Source organism: Drosophila takahashii, chromosome 3R (genome assembly GCF_030179915.1).
Source record: "Drosophila takahashii strain IR98-3 E-12201 chromosome 3R, DtakHiC1v2, whole genome shotgun sequence".
In the NCBI taxonomy this organism is placed as follows: Eukaryota; Metazoa; Arthropoda; class Insecta; order Diptera; family Drosophilidae; genus Drosophila; species Drosophila takahashii.
Genome location: NC_091681.1, coordinates 19632192 through 19656278, shown reverse-complemented (window position 1 = coordinate 19656278; position 24087 = coordinate 19632192). Strand labels below are relative to the sequence as shown.

Sequence of the window (24087 nt, the reverse complement as noted above, 5' to 3'; positions counted from 1 at the left end):
ATTTATGTTTGTAACAAATATATAAGATAAAATAGACTTTGGGTAAAATAATGAAAGTTTTGTATAATTCTGTTAGCTCTGGTTAGGATATATCATAATAATAGTGAAGTCTTAAAGGAAAGCAAGGTTAAAAAGCGTGAAAAAATCTCATAGCATACTTTATGGCACTGAACGAAAATAATAATTGTGTTAGGTTCGAGTAAAATACAGGAAGAATGGATAATCTGGTTTGTAGAGAAAACTTGTAGGTATTCTTGACCTGGAAAATTATCCAAACTGTCTGATTATATAAAAGCCAATTAAATTGGCACAAATATGCAAGTGAACATTTCAACAAGCAGATCAAGAATATCTACCACTTTGTAACTGCAGAATATCCACATGGCCTGTCATAACAAAAAAATAAATGCAAGCTCCTAATGATTAAATGCGAAATCTAAATCTTTCACATATCAACTATGTGAGTAAACAAGACAATTAACAAAACAAATATTACGACAAAAAAAAATAATAAATATGCCCAAAGAACATTTACAAAAAAGTAAAAAAGAAATAATACTAGATGCTTGAGCTCACTGGCGCTGCCATAGGCTGTCATCGCAAACTCAATCGATTGCACTTGGTTAATGTGTTAAGAGGATAAACAAACCTACCGGGCGTATGCGCAACGTGTAAATTGTATCTCTAGTGTGTGTTAAATGGTGTGTGCTTGTCTAGCGATATGCTATATTATTGCTCGCAATTTAACTCGCAGCTAAACCCTCGATTCATGTAGCTACATATATATATATCTCCCTATACGACTAACTTCTGCCTAGTTTGATGAATGATTCGCTTAGTTTGTGTAGTTTGTGTAAGCATAAATCATAATCGATATAGAGATAGCAAATGGAACAGAGTGATTCAGGGTGAGATATGTGTGTGTTATTATCTGGCAAACAACCCACCGCTATGATCAGCATATTCCGTGAGCAGAGGATTGCCGGCGAGGGCGGCGTAGTTCGCATAGTCGTACGGTGCGAAGATCATTCCATGGCCGGTCTGGTCGAAGGCGGCTGTCGGAGCGGCCTGGGCGGACAGTATGCTGGCCGCCGTTGTCGGGACGGTCATCCGGGGATTCAGGATCAATGGGGCGCCCAGCGGGGCGGCGGCTGGGGCGCGGATCTGGGCGGCAAGGCCGGGCAGGCCGGTGGGCGTCAGCAGGCGGCTGTCGGAGGCGGCCATCAGGCGGCGCCAGTCCTCATCGCACACTGCGGGATACAGATAAGAAGCAGAGCCAACGCATGAAAAAGCTGGTCGTCGTACACATAAATCAAATACAAAATAAAGAAATGTAAATCGAATTTAAATCAGTTTGGTTTCGTTAACGGTTCAGTTTGCAAAATCGTTAATGGTTAGCTTCTCGCTCATTCGATTTTAGCTGGTAGTTCTCGTGGTAGTTATATTATCTTTTGTGTTTTTTAGCTATGTTTGAGTGGAGATCTGGTTAGGTTATTTTTAGGTTTTAGATGGATAGTAGGTATAGGGAGGCTTTGGTTGACATACCTGCGACAGATTTCGCTGTTGTGTCCCTATAAGTGCCGTTAATAATCGCCAATTCCATAAGTTGACGTTTCTTTAGCTCATCTTCGCCTTCGGCTTGCTGTTAGTACGAGTGTATGTTTTGTGTTTTTGTTTTTGATTTGTTTGGATTTTGGGTTTAATGTATTAAACGGAATACATTAAAGCAGATTAGGTTTGTTGGTAGAAAGAATGAGAAATAATATAAGAAAATTCATTATTAATTATATTGGTTAACATTCGATTCAGTTTAGCTGAGAAATCATTTAATAATTTATTATTGATTTAACATAGACAAAGGAGGTGGGGAAGGCAACACGCATTTGTTTTTAATTTTTCTGTTTACTTTTTACTCGTTTACTTTAAGCTGTTTCGCGGGCGCATTATGAATTGTATACATTAGGCAAATATCGTTTTACTCTTGGCTTTTCTGAAGGGCTCTCGTTCTTTAAAACCACTTGGCAAACACTTACCGGCACGAGCAGCTTCTGAACTTCGGCAACGGCCTGGGCCAACTTGACAGTGGCACGGTTCTCGGTGTCCTCGACGGTTATCAGGACATGCAGGTCATCGGACAGATGCTCCCAGTTGGGCTTTCCGCGGTTGGCGTCCTCCTGGAAAATGGAAAATATTTAACATGCGAACATAACAAAAAATGTAGGTATTCAAAAAACAATATTACATTTATTTACCATGGCAAGAATTTATAAAACCGTAAAATGTGCAACCCAAAAATAGCATGATTTTATCACTATGGACGGCAGTCCATGTAGTGACGAAGCGCACCAGGAGAGTGTGCGAAGGCGACTACTATATATACACGAAGAAATGAAAATCTACTGTGATGGTCCGATCATAATGAATGATACACCTATCGAAAGGTATTGCAAAAACTAACAGGATTGCATACCAAGACTCTAAGAAAATCAATTGGCTTGGGAGAGAGAGCGGTGAAAGTAAAAAAGTGAAAATTTCGAAATTTGGAGCTGTTGGGGCCGGTGGGGATAATTGCCCCCTCGCAATATTTTACTTGTATTCCTTTTGAAAATACCCGTCGAATGAGGGGTCGTTTGTCAAAATCCGACGCTCCGTTCAAAAGTTATAGCCAAAATAAGATTTTCTTCGTCTTCCCAAAATGAAAATTTAATTCTGTTTGTCAGTTTGTCAGTTTGTCAGTTTGTCAGTTTGTCAGTTTGTCAGTTTGTCCAAAACATGTTTTTTAAGTTTTGAAAATTTTATATGACGTTCATCACATCGATATAAAAAACTTTTGTTCTACCACTTTTGGAAAAACTCGCTAGTTTAGCGGGAAAACAGCTATAAATAGCTAAAAATCGGAAAGCCGTAACTTCTATACTACTAAAGCTACAGACTTGTGCTGCATCTCGTTTGAAAGGTATTTTTAAATGCTATAAACGCCTTCTATATGCAATTTGTGTAAATGTAATAATTAAAAAAATATGAACAAAAGACAATTTTTTAAAACTTTTTTTTTAGCTTTTTTTTATTTTTCTCAAAAACGGCTCTAACGATTTTCTTTAAAACCTTAAACTGTATAGCCCTTGAGATTCCTTAAATTTTGGTATATAACACATTACTGTAAAAAGTCACGTTTAAAAGTTATTTTTATACGAAAATAGCCACTTTTGCCAGCTCGAACAATTAACGCTCCCTGAGTATTGAATTTTGTGGGAGGGTATCCGAACTGTATTTTAGGGTCATGGAATCAGTAAATTTGCACTTAAGAGTTCCATATAGGAATCTTTTGTTCTACGACTTTTGGAAAAAGCCGCTACTTTAGCGGGAAAAAGCTAAAAATAGCTAAATTTCGTTAGTTTGTAAGTTCTACACTACTAAAGGTACAGACATGTGCTATACCTCGATTAAAAGGTATTTTGAAATACTTCAACGCCTTTTTAACTTAATTTGTTAAAATACAATAGTTTAAAAATTATGATTGACCAATTTAAATTTAAATGTATATATTAGCTCCTATGAGAGCAAATGTAAACAAACAAAAACTTCTGATATCAAATAAAAACACCTCTTAACGAGGTAAAAAACTAGTGACGACCGCACCTTCAACATACAAAAGTTCTGATATCAACATTTGTGACGAAAAATTATTACACTCGTCATTAAATAGACTTTCTAATATTTTCTCATTCGACACGCTGCAATAGAAAATGCCTGTGAAGGGAAAAATGCTGGAATAGTTTGCTAGGGCGGGCCGAATGAGAAAATATTAGAAAGTCTATTTAATGACGAGTGTAATAATTTTTCGTCACAAATGTTGATATCAGAACTTTTGTATGTTGAAGGTGCGGTCGTCACTAGTTTTTTACCTCGTTAAGAGGTGTTTTTATTTGATTTGTTATGCTCAATGATTCAATCATTTCACCTCAATTTCGCTGCTCTCAATATATAAACTATTCAAAAATGTGAAAATTAAATCAGAATCTATAAGCAACAGCGCTAATGGGCACAAAACGATTAGGAGTGGGCGTGTTACGCCGCACTAAAAACATTATTGCAATTTTTCATTTCACTGATGTTATTACTTGGGGCAAGAAGAGTTTTGGCGTACGTGCTTGAAATATAATAAATACTTTTGCTCATTCTTCTTTAGCGCACTTGGTGACCCACAATTTATAATCAATTAGGATCAAATTGGATAGAAATTCTTTTGAAGAAGTCCAGTGCTAATTCCACGTCAAATTAACAACTGTCAAGTTGGCTGCCGTATAAATGCCGGCAAAAGTTTTATCAGGAATCGAGGACAACCTTCGGATGAGTGGCCGAGCAAAAGAAATAAAGAGAACCTGAGCAAATCTAGAAAAGGGGGGTCTCACCTCACAAAAACCATGCACTATGACTAATTTATTCATCGGTTGTCGGTTCTATTTCTATCTACAAAGTGCAAGTAAACAGAACATTTCTATTCTTTCGGTTTTCACTTGTGTCACCGACCAAAATCTTTCGGTTCGCGATGAATCAGACATTTGTGTGGGAGTCCTCTCATTCGTTTCTACTAAATTATCAAAATATTGCAACAAAATCTTCGCAATCTTAAAAACTCTCCTGTCTGACTGTCTGCCTTTCTGTATGCCTGCCGCTCATTTGGCCCGCCACATTTATGAATTACAAAAATACTTTTAATCGTCTCGAGACACTCGTTTCATTTTTCTTTCTTTCCTTAGTATTTAACATGTTTTTTTTTCGTCAGGGGAAATTAAATCATCAGAGAATTTTGAGTGACAAGATACGCATATAAGTATGGGTAGGTATAAGAAAATAAGTGAGAGCATTTTTCAGACGATAAATTTGACTGTGAGGTACTCTTTAAGATTATTATATTTACCCATTTAAAAAAATTTAATAATTGGTTTATTATTATTTGGTCATTCAAAAAACTTTCTAAAACATAATAAATAATAATTTATTTTGTTTCTAATAGTTTTAAAAATACAATAACGCTATTGCCTGATTTTAAATTAATTTAAAAATTCTGAAATTAAGCCGCATGGCACTCTTAGCCAGAAATAAAAACCCAAAGGCACAAAGAGAGGGCCATATTTTTCGCCTTATAATTAAGAATAATTCCCATTTGGCACGGAAACCGACTGTCAACTGAATTTTCATATCCAAGCGTACCAAACTCGCGAGCACTATTTACGATAATTAAAATTGAAATTGAAGTGCTCGGCTAATGGCTGAAAATCTTTGGAATGTGCACAGAAATTTGCGTTCCGCTTGGGCTCGTTTCCTGTCCAACTATTTGGAATTTTAAATTCGGAATTTCGATGCACTCACCTTCTTCTTGTCGCGCATGGAGCCCTTGCCGCGGACCATGATCTTGCAGCCGGTCTCCTGCTCCAATTGCTTGGCGGTCATGCCACGGGGTCCCAAAATGCGACCGACAAAGTTGAACTGAAATGGAAATGAAAATGAAATTGTAGGGGAGATATAAATTAGACGGTCGAAATTAGAGGAAATCATTAGCGAATCAACATACGATCTAATTAACTGGCTAACTTGGTCTAAAGTTCAAAGTTTTGTGGCAAATTTAAAACGCATTAGATCGGCTCGTGACTCAGGATGCATAAATGCCAGGCCAGATCCGTCGTTGTTGTTCAAAGTCGAAGTTATTAAAGCGTATGACGCTGGTCAGATTCGGTTCGTTGAAGGCTGGAGTCACCCACAACCCACAATCCGAACTTCAAAATCCCCAGCATTTGGGCACAACAATGGGCGAACGTAATATGACCCGCGGCGACACGCCTGAATTTGGCACGATAAACCAATCAGCCAGATAGACACACAAACTCTTTGTGCATATAGCCAAATGCAGTCACTCAGTTAGCAAGTCAGTGAGTGCCACTCGAAAAAATAAATATTAAGAAGTTTAAAAGAAACTATTTAGATTCTCCTAAAGAGTATAACCTTCGACTAAAACCATTTTTGTACTAAAGAACAAATATTTTTAAAATGTAAATAAAATTAATCACCGCAAAATACATTTCTCGCTGTGTAGCAGTCGGCGACATTCAAAAGAATTTTGCTTAAACTATTAGCGGAGCGTGCAAAAATCTTTTGACGCGCTTGTCGATGATGATGGACGTCTATGGCATGTTGGCCAACAACGTTTCCAAGCCCAAATCAGCGATGAGGTGACCCCAACCAACCAACTGTAAGCTGCCGTGGCGCCCAATTATCATATACTTTGCCAAGATTGCAACAACCACTTGGCCCGCAGGCAGGCCGATAAATTAGATTTATTGGCTAGATCACAACCATTTCCATCTGAGTTATTGTAAATTGCGGGCTAAACTAGTTCTGGTCTCGGGGCCCCGGGGTTCGGCACAAACCCACCCACCCACATTCGTCTGGAGACCCATTCCGAGTGCGATGATGTGATGGGATGTGAGATATGGGGATGTTAAGTGCACAGCGATGCGATCATCGACAGCAGACAGCCGGCGGCAGCAGTTAGCCAAAGCCAAAGTAGCAGCAGCAGCAGCAGCTGTTGTCAGTCAGTCAGTCCGAATGTATCTGTATCTGAGAGCCTGCATCTGCAACTGAAACTGAAACTGCAACTGCCACTGCTGAGATCGAATCAATTGAAAATTGCCGCGAAGAATGCAGTTAATGCCTAATGGCTCCGGCAATTTTAATTAAATTTTGCGAAAAACCATTTAACCTCCATTGAAGTCCACACAGAAAATGTGGCCAACCTATGGCGAGAAAGTTGCTTTAGCCAAATAAAACGAACGCTTCCACATACATATGTAGGTCCGCAGAAAATTATAATAACGCAGTCCAAGACAATATTTGCATTGGATATCGGCCCCGTATCAGTTGCTTAATTAAAAATCCCTGGCTCAACGCAATGTTTGCACAAGTGATCTCTTCCATTTGCCATTAAACGGAAATTAAAACCCATTTCTCCCCCCTTTGTGTGTTGCACTTAACGGATTCCACATACGACGCGTTGCCCGGCCACTTGCGTTCTACAAATATTGTGGAATGCCAAACAAATACGAGTGGCCAAATAAATTATAAATGAATGTGCTTTAAGGGTTTCCCTTTTGCCTCTTGTGTTTTTTCAGTGCTTCTGCGGGGGAGTTCGAACAGAGAGGAGTTTTCCATAAAGAAAACTCATAAGAGAGGCAATAAAGATTAAAAATCCAGCATTGGAAATGAATGGATCAAGTAGTGTACTTCAAAGAATAATCCTTTTCTTGATTATAAATTAATTATAAATGTTTTTATTAACAATAAATACTAACACTAATGTCACGGCAATTATGAAGCTGAACAATTTTAATAAATCTAAAACTCTGAATACAAAATAAGCATAAAAAGGCCAGACAATAATTTATACTTATAATTCCCTTGCAAATGCACAATTCAAACGGTAGACCCATGAGTATTTTTAGAATTCTCGGTAGCATAATATGGAACCCTTTTCCTCTCCATTGTCTGATTTTTCCTGCTGTTCGACAATTACGCGACCTCAAGTGGCACGCGTGCTTTTCCAGACGTCACGCATAAGGTGTACACAGAAAAAATTAAGAGTATTTTTTAAGATTTAAAAATTGTTCAAAAAAAAGATTTTTTTAAAAAAATATTTTTTTTTTTTTCATAATCTCAACAATAACCAATATTTTTTTCTCCGTCAATGTAAACTCTTAGGAACTTTGGGTCTCCAATAATATTGTATTGACCTTTTCCCCGCGTACTTGAGCCAAAAGTGCTGTAGTAAACAGACAAAAGGCAGATGACAACGGGAGCTGCAAGGCAAGTCAAGTGGAGTGTAGCCAAGTGAAGCGTACAAATAAATGTTGTATAGTGTACACATACATATAGGTATATGTAGGTACCGGGGGAAGTGCGCTTTTATGAGAGCGGAGGCTGCTGCTGCTTTATTTTACAGATTGTGAGCTCAGATAGGGCGTAAGGAAAATATTTTATATTTATACAATACGTACAGCAATTTTCAATACGGCAGAAGGTACAAACAATTGATAAGCGAACTGCGACGCACATACAAAGGGCACCGAAATGACTGAAAAGGAAAGTACAAACAAACAAACAAACAAACACACGAGAAGCTGTGATAAGAAACCCCAACCCAACAGGTGACCATGACAACAGACCATCCAATTGTGCGCAAAACTTTTCATACGAAAACCACACACAAAGAGAATATTTGGAATTTTTCATTAGGATCTGAGGAGATTGAGTAGAAGAACATTATACTTTATAGTGTTCAGATTTTAATCGCGTTGCCCGTGTGACTCAGTGGGTTTTAAGAATCTTTTCATTTGAGCCGCCCGCGAGTGAATTGGAAACAGAAATGCATAGGCAACGAAGGCTGGGGTCGGCATAGATCAAATAGATTAGCCAGCCAGAGCTACGCTACTACTATGCATATAGAGTACATATAAGGCGTGTAGGTATGCATCTACAGAGAGATACACTTTAGCACACATAATTACGCTACACAAAAAGCTCGTCTATTACACGGAAAAATAAATCAAACTTTGACATGACAAACAACAGCAGCAAATTTAACTTGAAAATAATGCTTGCCACAATTTGTTGTCGTTTTTATATGATTTTGTTGTTTTCTTTTTGTTGTTCCGTCACTCGGGGCTGTACCTATTAAATTACCGAACAACCGAAAATGTACATAAAAATTGCACGTAATTAGCATTTCAATGTTTATGACTAATTTGCTGCAGTTTGTAGATTAATTGGCTTTTGTGTTAACGGCTTAGACAATAAACAACACAGCACACCAGCGAACATAAGGTGATTTGGGCAGACATCAACACAATGTCTGAGTCTGAGATGGGCTGCCGTTCGAATATAATTTGGCTTAAATATGACCGCGATTTCTCAGTTGATCGATAAGTCTAATAGCCGAATGACCTTAACACCAATCGAATGTCAAATGGTTCACAGATGTGGGATGTAAATAGCCTGTGTGGGGGTGTGACCGCAACATTAATCAGCGGAAGGGGATTTCACTCATTTCAATGGGATCGATTAACAATTGATTAATTAATTTCCAAACAGATCGCTTGGGTGTTCGTGCCTACAGGTAATTTTAAACATAATTACCTGAAGTTAAAAGTGTTTTTACATTTTAATTGATCCATTGGATTCGCAATATTTATTTCATCACAATGAAGAGGAAAATTTACCTTCTATCGAATCCTATACACTCACTATTTTTCCATAAAACCTCGATGTCTCACCGTAAAGTTATTTCCCCCCCCCAATCCCATCTAATTGTACCTCTTCCATATGTTTAAATTTAAGCATCGGAAAATGAGTTTGCGAAAATATAGAAAAAATGTCAAACATAATTTGAGTTCTGTACGAAGCGAAATCACTCAGAAGCTGACCAGGCTCAGTGGGTCAACATGTCGCATGTCGCATGACGCGCCACGGGGCGTATGAGCAATGAGCGCTGACAGCGGACAACGGAGAGAACGAGACGGATGTCTGGGGATGTGGATGGAAAAAGGCGGACCACCGATGCTCGCCCATAGAAAACGTGGAGCGTTAATAGTTGGCTGTAATTAATTGTAAACTGTTTTAATGCCCCGGCTGTTTGCTGGGGACTTTAATTAAGTTGCATTTATGTTTTGGACACGTCCAGAGAAACAAGATTCAGCCGATACATAGAAAAACATATATCTTCGCTGGCATCTCTTCTGCATTTGGAGGCAGGTTGACAAATTGTTGACCATTTACATGGCGTATTGTTGTAGTCGGCCTGTCGGCCAGCTGACAAATCTGTATTTACATTGTTGAATGCGTTATAAATTATTAACTGCTATTATTTGCGACTGGCGGTGTCTGCGCTAATGCCATGAAATTTATGCCCCATGACGGGGCGCGCACAAACAAACCGACAAACCAATAAACATTCTGCCCCGAACTTGTTGCACTTCCATGCTATTCAAAGCGCCATTTGTCTTGCTTAAACACATTTTCGAAATTCGACTGGCGACCATAGGAAAATTCCGACATTTTCCTATGCGAATTTTTAGTTATTGCAGGCTGTTGCCTCCCGAAATGATTGCAATTAAATATGATGATTTATGAGAAAGCAGCGCTCAAAACGCCCGCACAAAACACCCGACATCTGAGGGGCCTCACAAAAATAAGACAGATCGGAACACCTGAAATATTGGAAAATCAAGCGGAAAAATCTAAGGCCCTCTGGCCGTAAATCTTCGCTAGAGATCTGTGCCAGGTTTCGTTTGGAAAACAGAAATCGGAAAACATTGAAAACACATGAAACAACATCATCAAAAGTTGTCTCACTCTCGGCATCCTCCTCATTTCTCTAAATTATGTATGTTCTTTTTAATTTACGACCTTAACTCATTTATATTCATTTCATTTGGGTCTAGCCCTAATAAAGTCCAATTTTATGTTAATGTTGGATTGTCTACTTTTGGGTTATCTTTTCGCTCGGCTTTACTCTCGTGTGAGTTAGAATATCAGCTTTATGCAACGGCCGGCGATAATTAATTGAATGGCAGATGTGAGAAATGTTTCACTTTGGTTTCATTAGTTTTTACGATGGTGAGGAAAGGCAAAAGGTTCTATAACCTTTGTAAGTGCTGCTGACTTGGCAAATTAATTTTTTTTCTGACCAGCAGCATTGGATACACATTAATTTTTGTGGAAAAAAGGTTCCTACTCAGAATTACTATTATTAATAAACATTATAGTTATTAAAGTCTGAAGTATTTTCATGTAGACCTAATCTTTGCCATTTTTTGTGTTACAATTCCGGAGTACTAAAATCGATTTAAAAATCGTTTAAGTCCACATCACTTGATTGGGTCATCGCCCCACCCAATCGCCCTGAACTGGCGCCATTTGGCAAAGAAAATTATTTAAACAGCTGCCGAACAGAAGCCACATCAGTAGAGACACCATTGAACGGAGTGCGATCTGAAATGCTTTCGAGTCTAATTAATGCTATTTAAATTTATGCATTTATCTGGATCACAAGCAAAAAGGAGAAAATAAAAAGCCAAGGGAAATAAACGAAACGAAGCAAAAAAACATAAACATCAAGAGCAAAGTGTGTCATGCAGTAAAATAAATTTCCTCAGTTCCGCCACTGCGACTGCTGTCAGGCCATAAATAAATAAAAAACGAAACTACGCCCAAACAATTTCCAAATTAACAAAACTAAAGAAAAACAAAAGAAATATACATGTCTGAAGGCGGGGAGAACGGAGAAGAGGAGGGAAACATTTTAAATTGCATAAAATTAAATCAAATTCTAATGTGGCAGGGCTTGGCCGGAGTGACTTGCTCCGACGCCTACAATGAGCGACAAATGAAACGAATGAACGCCGTCAAACGACTTCCTAAAACGCTTCAATGATTTTGTCTAACCCATTTTTGTACGCGTATATATCTGCAGCTCGATCTGTATCTGAATCGGCTCAGGCTTTATAGGGAGAAGTGGAAGGGTGCAATCGGAGCTTTGCATTTGGCATCTTGTTTGTGGGCCTGTCTTTGCCGCCAAGACAACTTAACAGATGACTGACTCTATCGGCGGCGGAGAAGATACACCTCGGCACATTCATAGCCGCTGGCACACCTTTAAGCCATTTCCGGTGTAGCCCAGTTGCTCACTGAGCGCGTTGTCAATTCTAATTGACGGAAGTCGTGTGCTCTCCGCGAATCCATAAATTAGATCATCGTTATTCGTTATCGTCATTATGCTAGGACCACTTACATCTGGATGTTCGCGCACTGGCACATAGACCTTCTCGTTCATCGTCACCACCGAGCCCTCGGGTTCGGGCAGAGTCAGGGGCTCCTTCTTGACCCCATTGATCTGGAACAGTGAGGCGCGCACGCGTGCAATTTCTGAAAAAGATTAAAGAGATTTAAGATTAAAATGGGGAATTATAGTTAAGAACGCAAGTTATTGGAAAACGAGTCTTTAAGTTTTAGCAATTTATAATAAGTTATATTTTTTTTAATAAGTTATATTTTATAAGTTATTTTTTTCAATTTTTTAATATAATAACTATCAGTTTTTTACTGTTCTTTAACACTTTGAATTTACATAATACATCTTCTTTCAATTTAAAACTGTTCCACAAATTCCAAATAAATATATGCTTAGTTTCTAATCATTATGAAATCTACTTCTACGACTGCCTCTATTTATTTCCGAGCGCAATAAATACACAGACGAAAGGCAAACAAACAAAGCGTTGATAATTTTAATTGCAGGCTCTTTGCCTCCACTTCAACCGAGTGCGGCTCAATTTGTCATTTTAGCTAAGTGCTTGTATTAAATTACGTTTAATTTGCCTCTGGGTGGAAAAGCTACTAAATTAGCATCAATAAAACGGCGTCTGAATGTGTTTACCCAGCCATCGACTGCAGTTCTAACTTATTTATTAGGTTAAACCTAAGCTAAGCCATGAAATCACTTGGTTTATATTTAAACAAATTATGCCATAATTTGCCAAGCATCATCGTAACTATGAACAATACTTAGCCACCCCCGACCCTTAAATCTGAGGTCATATGTGCCACGCCCCCTCCTCCTTCCACCTTCCTGTAGAGCCCCCTGCAATTCACACTTCTGGTGATTTTCAGTGGCGGGGGTGGGGCTTTTCAACCCCCAACTGTGTCAGTTGACAGGGGCTCTCGAATTGATATGATCAACATTTTGTGTTCTCCTCCTGCTGCTGCTGGTGTTGTTTAGTTTTGCATAAGCTCAATTGCATTGTTTGTCTTTGGCATGTGCTTTGACAATTTGTCACTAAAAGTGGGTAATTGTGCTGGGTGTGTTGGCCCCAAAGGGCGTGAGGGGAGAGGAGCGGGGGGAAAGGTGACTGCATCATATGTCACAGAAATGATTTAAGAATCTGCCACTAAATGACATCAAATTAAATGCCTGACTTCTCTCACTAAATGTCAACATTTTGACATACGGTTATCTGATTTCTTTGACAGTGTATGTGATTGTTGACAACAGAAATCCTTTAAATAAATTGTATTATTATTTGAGCAACTATTTCAACACCTGAAATAATTCAAAGAATATTCTATAATAAAACAATTTAAAGAGATATTTTTCTAAACAAATTTCTTATATGTTTTGATTATAAATGTCCCTGTACAAGTTTCTTGACCTGTTGAATGCAGAATAAGCACTCTGAAGAACATCTTGTTTGGCATTTAAATTAATTATATTTGATATTTTTATCTAGCCAGCTACTGGCTTATATTCTTATTTATTTTCCCCGCTTTCGCTGTGTGCCACATAAATAAAATTTCAAATAAAAAAATCTGAGCAGCCAGAGTCGAACAAAGAAGACGAAAAGAAATTGCACAAAATTTAAATTTACTTTTTCCGAGCGGTGCGAAAAAGAAACGACGGTCTATTCCAGAGTTCATTGCGGGCCAAAGAACCCATAAAGAAAATGCCAAAAGAGCCGGAATGAAGAGGAGGAGGATGAATCTGAGGAACCGGCAGAGCAGAGTCGCTCTAAACACTTGACTCGATGATTATTGATAGAGATGGGGAAGAGATTTTCCCCTCGACCACAATTAAGAGCAGCTCTCCAGAAAGACTTTTCATTTGCTTGACCACTTTTCGTGTAATTTACTGCGACACGCAAGTAGAGCATTCCATCGGTGGCATCATCATCATCATTATTATCATCGTCATCGTTTCGGTGATTCTAAGCCCATGAGCCATTGGCATAAACGCAATCATGACAGCTGTCAATTTTAATCGAGCGAGTGTCAATCCGCATCCACATCTATTCAATCTGCAACGTGACCGATGTGTGGCAGTGGCACGAAGATTGTGCAGCCAGATTAGATGAATAAGCCGGGCCAAATTGGTGTAAAATTGCATTTGCATACGAGCGAACCGATGACGGAGTCACTGATTCACTTCTGGGGCCAAGTCAAATAGATAGATGGCTGGATTGATAGCGGCATTTAGATAAATTACAATAATCAAGTCACTGCCATATGCGCAGGCGGCTTAATTAATAGCAGCTTAGTCAGAGCCTCGGCCTGGAGTCTATAATTAAAGCCCTGGCTCAAGATCACCTGTTGCCAACTGACCATTTTAGGGCATAACTCGGCGGAACCGGGCAAATACATTCAAATATACATGGTATAGTGGGCGGGGAGAACGAGAGCAGTGCCAATCTAATAATTATCAATGAAAGATCTTTTTATTCATTAACAAGTCTTGAGTCGTTTGTGCTTTTAAGGCAATCTCCGCATCTTTTTCGCAACGCGACTCATAATTTACATAGACCGCGCGCGCTTATGACTCTATATCTCTTTTAGCCAACTCGCTGGACCTCTATATATGGCCAGGGACGGAGCTACCAAATTTGGCACCCCAAGTAGAGAAAAAAAAACACTGCTGATTTGCGTGTGTGTTCAAGTATTATTATCATTTTGTATAATTTTTTCTGCGCTCTTTTTATAGCCAGCCCCCACAATAGCACTTATGGCGAACCTTAACTATGGAGTGTTATTAGTCAAGCGACTAAGAATAAAAATGGGTAAAGCTCAAGGTTGGATAAGGCGTGGTGGTGGGTAAGAAGGATGGGGACCTGTTTAATTTCAGCGTGACATCATCAGCATTGAATCGACCACAAATCTAGAGATTCCTCAGCGATTTCGCCCTTCTAGAATAGGTGGGCGAACATAACACATAACATTTCCCGCCTTGCTTGGATGGCGCATTTTGCAACATTTGAATTTTAAATTTAGCCTCCTGCACTTGATGATGAACAAGAAACAAGCAACAAGAAACACGAACAGACAAATGCGAAAGCGACTGAGAACGATAACCAGTCGAGCGTCAATAAATTGTCAAATTTTATGCACCACGATTTTTTGGCAAGGGTTCTTTATGTCCGCGAGCAAGTAGGGCATAAAATGTGTACATAGTACCGGGAATATTAATGTGGAATCAGATTATTATACATGTATATATTATATATTGAGATATATGTATGGAACATTTTTAAACGGTCTTAAAGAACCTTCGTAAAAATACTCTCAACGGACACAAATTCGATATAAAAAATAAAATTAATTATTCTCAGTAAAATAAGCATATCTCGACACCCTTGATCGGTTCTCCATTAGCGAAAACCTCGTTCGCACCAAATACACCAAGAGGATATAACTTATCGAATCCTAAACTTGTCAATCTAATAAGATATGCCAGACAGATGGCGCAGACACCTCTAAGCCAAATTAAAACCGAGCTCAGCTCAGCAGCTTAGCGGCGCTGATTGATTGTTTTAAGCTGGGAGAACAATTTGCATTGGATCACGACTTCAGGTGGGAAATGGTAAGGCAGGGGTATATATACTACATTTATTTATACACAATGTATTGGGTGAGTGCGACACATATCTAAGTATCTGGCGGCTAATTTATGAATGCAAAACCATTCATACCACACGAATTAGATGACTGCCAGCTGATGAGCGTGTGGGCGTTTCGTAGCCAAGAAAACAATGTCAACTGCGATCGTTTGGGTTTCTGTCTCGGCCTCCGTCGTTTTGTCCGTCAGTCTTGTCCGTCCGCCCGTTTGTCTTGTCCGTGTGGGCTGGGAGTCTTAACAAATTGTCACCAGAAATGGCCGGAACGCTCGAAAACGTTTAAGGTTCAGCTGCAATTAAGCCAGATCCCGCATATTTGGCAAGCGCCAAAATGTATTTGATTTTATGGTTTTTATTTGCTTTTCGTCATGAACTCCATTGGCCTTGGGCGCATTTGCAATTTCGCATTGTACTCGCATTTAAGCAAAGCAGAAAAAAAAATGTTTATTGTGCGTTCAAGTAATTTCATAAATAAAATTTCAAATAAAAAAATCTGAGCAGCCAGAGTCGAACAAAGAAGACGAAAAGAAATTGCACAAAATTTAAATTTACTTTTTCCGAGCGGTGCGAAAAAGAAACGACGGTCTATTCCAGAGTTCATTGCGGGCCAAAGAACCCATAAAGAAAATGCCAAAAGAGCCGGAATGAAGAGGAGGAGGATGAATCTGAGGAACCGGCAGAGCAGAGTCGCTCTAAACACTTGACTCGATGATTATTGATAGAGATGGGGAAGAGATTTTCCCCTCGACCACAATTAAGAGCAGCTCTCCAGAAAGACTTTTCATTTGCTTGACCACTTTTCGTGTAATTTACTGCGACACGCAAGTAGAGCATTCCATCGGTGGCATCATCATCATCATTATTATCATCGTCATCGTTTCGGTGATTCTAAGCCCATGAGCCATTGGCATAAACGCAATCATGACAGCTGTCAATTTTAATCGAGCGAGTGTCAATCCGCATCCACATCTATTCAATCTGCAACGTGACCGATGTGTGGCAGTGGCACGAAGATTGTGCAGCCAGATTAGATGAATAAGCCGGGCCAAATTGGTGTAAAATTGCATTTGCATACGAGCGAACCGATGACGGAGTCACTGATTCACTTCTGGGGCCAAGTCAAATAGATAGATGGCTGGATTGATAGCGGCATTTAGATAAATTACAATAATCAAGTCACTGCCATATGCGCAGGCGGCTTAATTAATAGCAGCTTAGTCAGAGCCTCGGCCTGGAGTCTATAATTAAAGCCCTGGCTCAAGATCACCTGTTGCCAACTGACCATTTTAGGGCATAACTCGGCGGAACCGGGCAAATACATTCAAATATACATGGTATAGTGGGCGGGGAGAACGAGAGCAGTGCCAATCTAATAATTATCAATGAAAGATCTTTTTATTCATTAACAAGTCTTGAGTCGTTTGTGCTTTTAAGGCAATCTCCGCATCTTTTTCGCAACGCGACTCATAATTTACATAGACCGCGCGCGCTTATGACTCTATATCTCTTTTAGCCAACTCGCTGGACCTCTATATATGGCCAGGGACGGAGCTACCAAATTTGGCACCCCAAGTAGAGAAAAAAAAACACTGCTGATTTGCGTGTGTGTTCAAGTATTATTATCATTTTGTATAATTTTTTCTGCGCTCTTTTTATAGCCAGCCCCCACAATAGCACTTATGGCGAACCTTAACTATGGAGTGTTATTAGTCAAGCGACTAAGAATAAAAATGGGTAAAGCTCAAGGTTGGATAAGGCGTGGTGGTGGGTAAGAAGGATGGGGACCTGTTTAATTTCAGCGTGACATCATCAGCATTGAATCGACCACAAATCTAGAGATTCCTCAGCGATTTCGCCCTTCTAGAATAGGTGGGCGAACATAACACATAACATTTCCCGCCTTGCTTGGATGGCGCATTTTGCAACATTTGAATTTTAAATTTAGCCTCCTGCACTTGATGATGAACAAGAAACAAGCAACAAGAAACACGAACAGACAAATGCGAAAGCGACTGAGAACGATAACCAGTCGAGCGTCAATAAATTGTCAAATTTTATGCACCACGATTTTTTGGCAAGGGTTCTTTATGTCCGCGAGCAAGTAGGGCATAAAATGTGTACATAGTACCGGGAATATTAATGTGGAATCAGATTATTATACATGTATATATTATATATTGAGATATATGTATGGAACATTTTTAAACGGTCTTAAAGAACCTTCGTAAAAATACTCTCAACGGACACAAATTCGATATAAAAAATAAAATTAATTATTCTCAGTAAAATAAGCATATCTCGACACCCTTGATCGGTTCTCCATTAGCGAAAACCTCGTTCGCACCAAATACACCAAGAGGATATAACTTATCGAATCCTAAACTTGTCAATCTAATAAGATATGCCAGACAGATGGCGCAGACACCTCTAAGCCAAATTAAAACCGAGCTCAGCTCAGCAGCTTAGCGGCGCTGATTGATTGTTTTAAGCTGGGAGAACAATTTGCATTGGATCACGACTTCAGGTGGGAAATGGTAAGGCAGGGGTATATATACTACATTTATTTATACACAATGTATTGGGTGAGTGCGACACATATCTAAGTATCTGGCGGCTAATTTATGAATGCAAAACCATTCATACCACACGAATTAGATGACTGCCAGCTGATGAGCGTGTGGGCGTTTCGTAGCCAAGAAAACAATGTCAACTGCGATCGTTTGGGTTTCTGTCTCGGCCTCCGTCGTTTTGTCCGTCAGTCTTGTCCGTCCGCCCGTTTGTCTTGTCCGTGTGGGCTGGGAGTCTTAACAAATTGTCACCAGAAATGGCCGGAACGCTCGAAAACGTTTAAGGTTCAGCTGCAATTAAGCCAGATCCCGCATATTTGGCAAGCGCCAAAATGTATTTGATTTTATGGTTTTTATTTGCTTTTCGTCATGAACTCCATTGGCCTTGGGCGCATTTGCAATTTCGCATTGTACTCGCATTTAAGCAAAGCAGAAAAAAAAATGTTTATTGTGCGTTCAAGTAATTTCATTATTCGGTTTCTGTGGATTTTTGCATATTTTGTGCATATCTTTTCGGTTTGTGGTTGCCGCAAGGCATTGGCTTCTAAATGAACAGTGTGTTTCTAAATTATAAGTCAGCAAAGATTTTATAAATATTGTAATCCATATATAGAAATTAGCAAGATATAATTAATTAATTTAAAGCGACAGCAGTCAACATGTTTACTTGGTAAATAAACCATTTAATATTCAAACCAATTTGTTAGGCAAATAATCCAAAATATCGATCCTTGAACCTTAAAGTTATAGCCCGCACTGTATTGCAATCGTTTCGCATCAAGGCAAAAATAAACATTTGTTAATCTTGCTTCTCTTTTTGTGCTTTAATATATTTTCAGCATTCTAATTAATGACTACATCCAAGCCAGCGACAGCAATGACAGTTTTTTATGCATTTTTATTAATAAATTCCTACCATCATAAAGCTGTCAGTGGCAGCTTGGTTCACACGCTCAAAGTTCCATGGTCTCCATAATATATTTAGTATCACTTCTGGCACGACATTAATATATCAATTGGTTCATCTGATTTTTCTCGAGACACATAAAGTTTTGTTAACATGATTTTAAAATTTAAATTGCATATGCAAGCGTCATTTTTTATCCGGCGGACTTTAACCCACATTTGGTGAACAGAAAACAAGAGTTGTTGAAAGTTGTCGCGAAGGAAAATGAAAAAAAATGGAAACATAAATAAAAACGATTCCGTTGACTCACCGACAGAAACAACCATTAAGAGTGAAATAAAACAAAAGAAAACACAATTAATGCTGGCGGAAAACATAGCAGCAACAGGGCTAAAAGAAAAACATAAAAACAATGCCCCCGTAAAAAAATAGGTCAACGAATACGAATTGCGAGCAAAACAAACGCAGAGGAGGAAATGAAAATACCATCGGATAAAACAAGGAACCACGGACGAAGTGCTCCTTAAAGCGTAAAATCATCAGAGGTGAGGAGTGAAATATATTTGTTTCTGATCACAAAGGAAGCAAGTAAAATTAAATGCAGACAAGCGAACACTGAGCAAACATGGTAAAGAAAATTATTTTGTGACCTAAAGCAAAGAAAATGTTCATATTGTAAAATTGCTCTTCACCCTGACTTCCCTGGCACAAATGTAATTGGCTTAAAAATTAATAGAAAACATTTTGGAAATAGGTTAGGTACCCATGTACTCTGTATTTACATTTTCATTTAATAAAGGACTCACCAAACAAAATGTTTAAATGCACGTATTTTCATTTTAACACGTCCGCATTTTCACACAATGTTTTCCTTTGAATTCCGCAAATGGTTTGCATTGCAAATTGTTTATTTATGCACCGTGAAATATTTCCAATGATTTTTCGACGTGAAAAATAATTGAGAAAAAATCACGGCAAGAATAAATCTTCACCTGGTATTGCGCTTTGCACGGAAATAGCTAGCTTCAGTGGGTAAACACTTGAACAAATACAGAAATGATAAAACGCACATTAAACTAACAATAACAAGGAATAACACACAAATTGTTAGTTAAATAAACCAAATTTTTCGCTCGCCAGCATTTTCTTTATCGTATTTTATGTGTGACGCTTAAATAAACATACATTTTGGGGCTTGTCGCCGATAATGCTCTTTTTGCGGTTAACAATTATCCGGTCTGGTTTTAAGTTATACACATACATATGCCTATATGAACGTTGGTAATGCCATAAAAATAATAATTTGCTTTATTAACAAAAGGCAAATAAATATTATGGTAATAATATGACAGCTTGCTCAATTTGAGAGGTAAGAATGTTTGCAAAGTAACGTTCTTTCTATTATTAGATGGTTCGATAACTTATATTAGTCATCCCCATAGAATGTAATGAGGATTGACGGTCCGTAAAAGTTTTGCGAAAGCCAAATAAAAATCCAGCAGAAGATTAAATGTGTGAACATTTCGCACTGGCCAGATGATGATCATCATTGTTAACCAAATTAAATATATATCATGGCTAATTCAATTGAAATTAAAGCGAAATTAAAACGTTGTTACCAGCTCATGTTAAGCGACACCTGGAACCAGTCAGCCAGTCGTTCTGCTAATAAATCGCAGCGATTACCATCTCAGGGTACTTACTTAGTTAATCGTACACAATGCCGTCGGGTCGTGACTAATTTTTGGCTAATAAGCCGAAATATTTTCGCATTTTATATACATATTTTTATTGTTGCCGGATTTTAGTAGCCATTCCCATTTAATTAGGTACCGTAAAGAAATATTGAAAAAGGTGGCGGAAATTTAATGGACACTCAATGTGACGATGGCTCATCGCAGTGTCCCGTTGTCTCTAAGGGCATTAAAATTAATACCCCACCCACATCATAAATCTTGTCGGAGCCAAAGATTTGGAGGAGCAGCATGTGACAACCAACCACCGAATGGCAAATGGCGAAAAAGAAAATGTGTCAAAGTAAAATCCATGAAAATGCGACGGAAAAACAATGCCAAATGGCTTTTCACATGTCGCAGACACACAGACCCACTTTGTTCCACATTTTTGATGAACTTGCTGCTCCGAGTCACGCCAGAATGCCTCATGAATTTACTCATGAGTCTTAAACTTGAAGATGAGTTGTGGATGAGGTAGGTGTTGGCTGAATCGAAAGGAAGTGAAATGTTCAATTTGAACTTTCAGTTTTTCAGTTTCTTAGAGACAATGGGGCAAAATGGAAAGTTGTTGGCTGAAAAGCAAACACACGCACTACTTCAAGTCAACAGCATTAGGCCCACAAAACAGGCACAAAAATATGTTACGCCTCGAACAGCATTCATGTGGGTGGCAAATCATCATTATCATCAGCAGATTACAGCGATTTTTCACATGTCTGTACTTTGGTACCCCCAGGTGGGGTACAATGAAAGAAAATACCTGTGCGAACGACTTCGGGGCAGCCTTGCAGCATGACATTAAGCTTGCAGAGCCGCCACAATCAGTTAATAGCATCAAATAGGGGGAAATGGGCTTGGCTTGCCCTATACATTCAATCACCATTGGCAGACACTTTGACGAAATTAAATACGTGTCAAAACAATCGACTTTCAGGCAATCAAACAATTAACGAGGAACAAAAGGTTTGAGGTAAATAACATCAGACCCTTGGGTATTTTGGTTTCACATTGTGAGTTAATTTTTCTTAAATACATTCGATACAATACCCAGAAGCTATATTGTTTAAGGGTTTTTTATGATTTATTAATCTCTATTTCTGGCATTGATTCAAAATTATTTATATCTGTGATGTAAAAGACTTTATTACTGGGTAGAATAAAATACTTGATAGTCCCCTACTATACTATAAACATAAAGGAAATAATCTACCCCTAAGCCCACCCTTCTGCTTGCCTTAAACGTAAGAAAATAGGTCAAATAACGTAACAAATAATTACAAATAATTCTCTACATTTCCAGCGAACTTTTGAAGTGATTCACATCGACCTGCCGGTTCATCCCACTGAAAATGCATTGAGTCACGAGCAGAAACAAACAGTTTCACAGCTGTCCGGCTCATTAAGTGTGTGTCCGGCGTAATAACCAATCCGCACTGGACCAACTTCAGTTCGTGAGAGCCGAGGGCAACCGCTAGCAAAGAAAACAAACAAGTTTGGAAAATTGCTGGCCAAAAGAAAATACGTAGCTGGCGAAAACCAAAAAAAAAACAACAACAGAGTTAAATCAATTGCAAACTGCAACTTGTCGTTGCCAAAAAACATTGCAAATGTCTGGCAGTGGTTGTTGTTATGGCTGAGTTGGTGGTGCAGCGGTTGTCACTGGAAGGCATTGAGTCGAGCGAAGCAACTAGCCGCTAATCAATCAGTTCCCATGAGCACAATTTCCAGCAAAATGCCCCCACGTAGAAGGGGTCGGCGACTGGTGAAAACCCCCAAAAACGAACCAAATAAATATGGGCACTTCCAAAATGTCGCTCGGGACATTTGCACACCTTTAAAGTTGAATAAAAATTGTATAACAATGGATTTTAATTTTAATTATGGGCTTTTCTTTTCACCCTTCCCAAGCTCTATTTTTGGTAAAAATCTTGATTTTGTACCACTTTTAGTTTTTAAGATATCGGTAAAAAACTGACGTATTCGCTCGGGACAAAAATAGAAGTGGATTTCGGGGAAGTTCATACAACACCAGAAATTAGCGAATTCTGATGGAATACTTGAATGCGATTTTTTTAGAATGTCGTTCAAACATGTCGCTGTGAAATGCTTTTGGTTTTACTCAAAAATTCTTTGCCGTTTTTTTTTAATGCAGTTTCAACCACATTCGCTCGGGACATGTCGCTCGGGACATTTTTTCCGACTGTTTTGTAAAGCGGATTTCTTTACCTCTATCTCTCAATTGCTGGATGTTTTGCTTTTAACTTAATAGTTTAGCATGTGAATGAAGCATTCAGTACAGAAAAATGTCACATATTAGCATTCCTATAGGATAAATTAACAACAGAAGAAAGGTCCAAAAAATAACAAAAAAATAGCCAAAAACTGATTTTTGCGTATATTGGTGGGGTTTGTCTTAAAAATAATGAAACTATACTCCAAATTTGTAGTTAAGCTCAGTATCCAACTAATTAGAAACTAATATCGGGGCAAAATCATGTGGAAATATGTTTTATTCAAGTTTCAAGGTTTTTGGCTTGGTGGACTTTTTTTTGGAAGTGCCCATATGCAATCAATGCGTAAATTGCCGCAAAATAAATGCCAGAGGAAAAGTAGAAATGAAGTCCCTAAACGAAAACTGAAAATAGGTCTAACTGGTTGCAAGACTTAAACGTTTGGGAAGCCAATTATTTCTTAAGCTGGCCTAAGTGTATTACTTCAGATTGTATTCTGTGCCAATAGTAAAGAAATTTTAAAGATACCTTTAAATTGGTTCATTTTTAAAAATTCAGATATTTTCTTGGTCTTTAAACATTTTTGTAAGCTTATTTTTTCATCTCTCAATACCTTTCCTTCGCCTTCGAGTTGCAAAAATAGCTGACCAAATTATGAATGCCCACGACGAGGGCGTCGATAAAATTTTCGCCAAAGCAGGAAGCCACACCCTGACCCTGTCCCAAAGAAATACATACAAATAGGGTTGAGTTCAATATGCGTTATTGGCAGGCAAAAAAAAAAAATAAGAAGAAATCTGAATAAAATTGAAACCTTTAGTGCATAAATTTCATAGCTCAGTTGGGGCAGCGAGAGATGAATGACAATTTACTCATTTGCCGGGTTAGTCACAAAAAAAAACAAAATACGAGCTAATGAAACGGTAGTCGTCGACGACACACGCGCCCATTTTTATAAAGCAATTAACTGTTGCTGATTTTATGGCCCCGGGGCTCATAAAAACTCAGCTCAACCAACAATGATATGATGATGGGCTGTGGCCACCCTTTGCTCCTCACTCGTCGGCCGTGTCGGCCGATTGCAATGGCTGCTTAAACCAATTAAAAGCTAACAATATCTAGTATAGCTAATAGGCGATATGTGTACTCAACCAA

At 38.6% G+C, this 24087-nt stretch overlaps 1 protein-coding gene across 5 annotated transcripts in view; it reads right to left on the bottom strand.

The window, feature by feature from the left end:
- The window catches only part of how (protein held out wings), a 43217-nt gene that overhangs the window by 6388 nt on the left and 12742 nt on the right, over positions 1-24087 (bottom strand). For 3 of the 5 annotated variants that reach the window (XM_017151988.3, XM_017151985.3, XM_017151986.3), the window contains exons 3-7: positions 11843-11976; positions 5374-5490; positions 2034-2174; positions 1546-1642; positions 948-1250 (exon numbers count right to left, since the gene is read on the bottom strand). In XM_017151988.3, coding sequence (XP_017007477.2) covers positions 948-1250; positions 1546-1642; positions 2034-2174; positions 5374-5490; positions 11843-11976 — 792 coding nt within the window. Of the gene's footprint in view, positions 1-947; positions 1293-1545; positions 1643-2033; positions 2175-5373; positions 5491-11842; positions 11977-24087 lie in introns of all 5 variants that reach the window. The other 2 variants (XM_017151984.3, XM_017151982.3) reach the window with 1 other exon arrangement.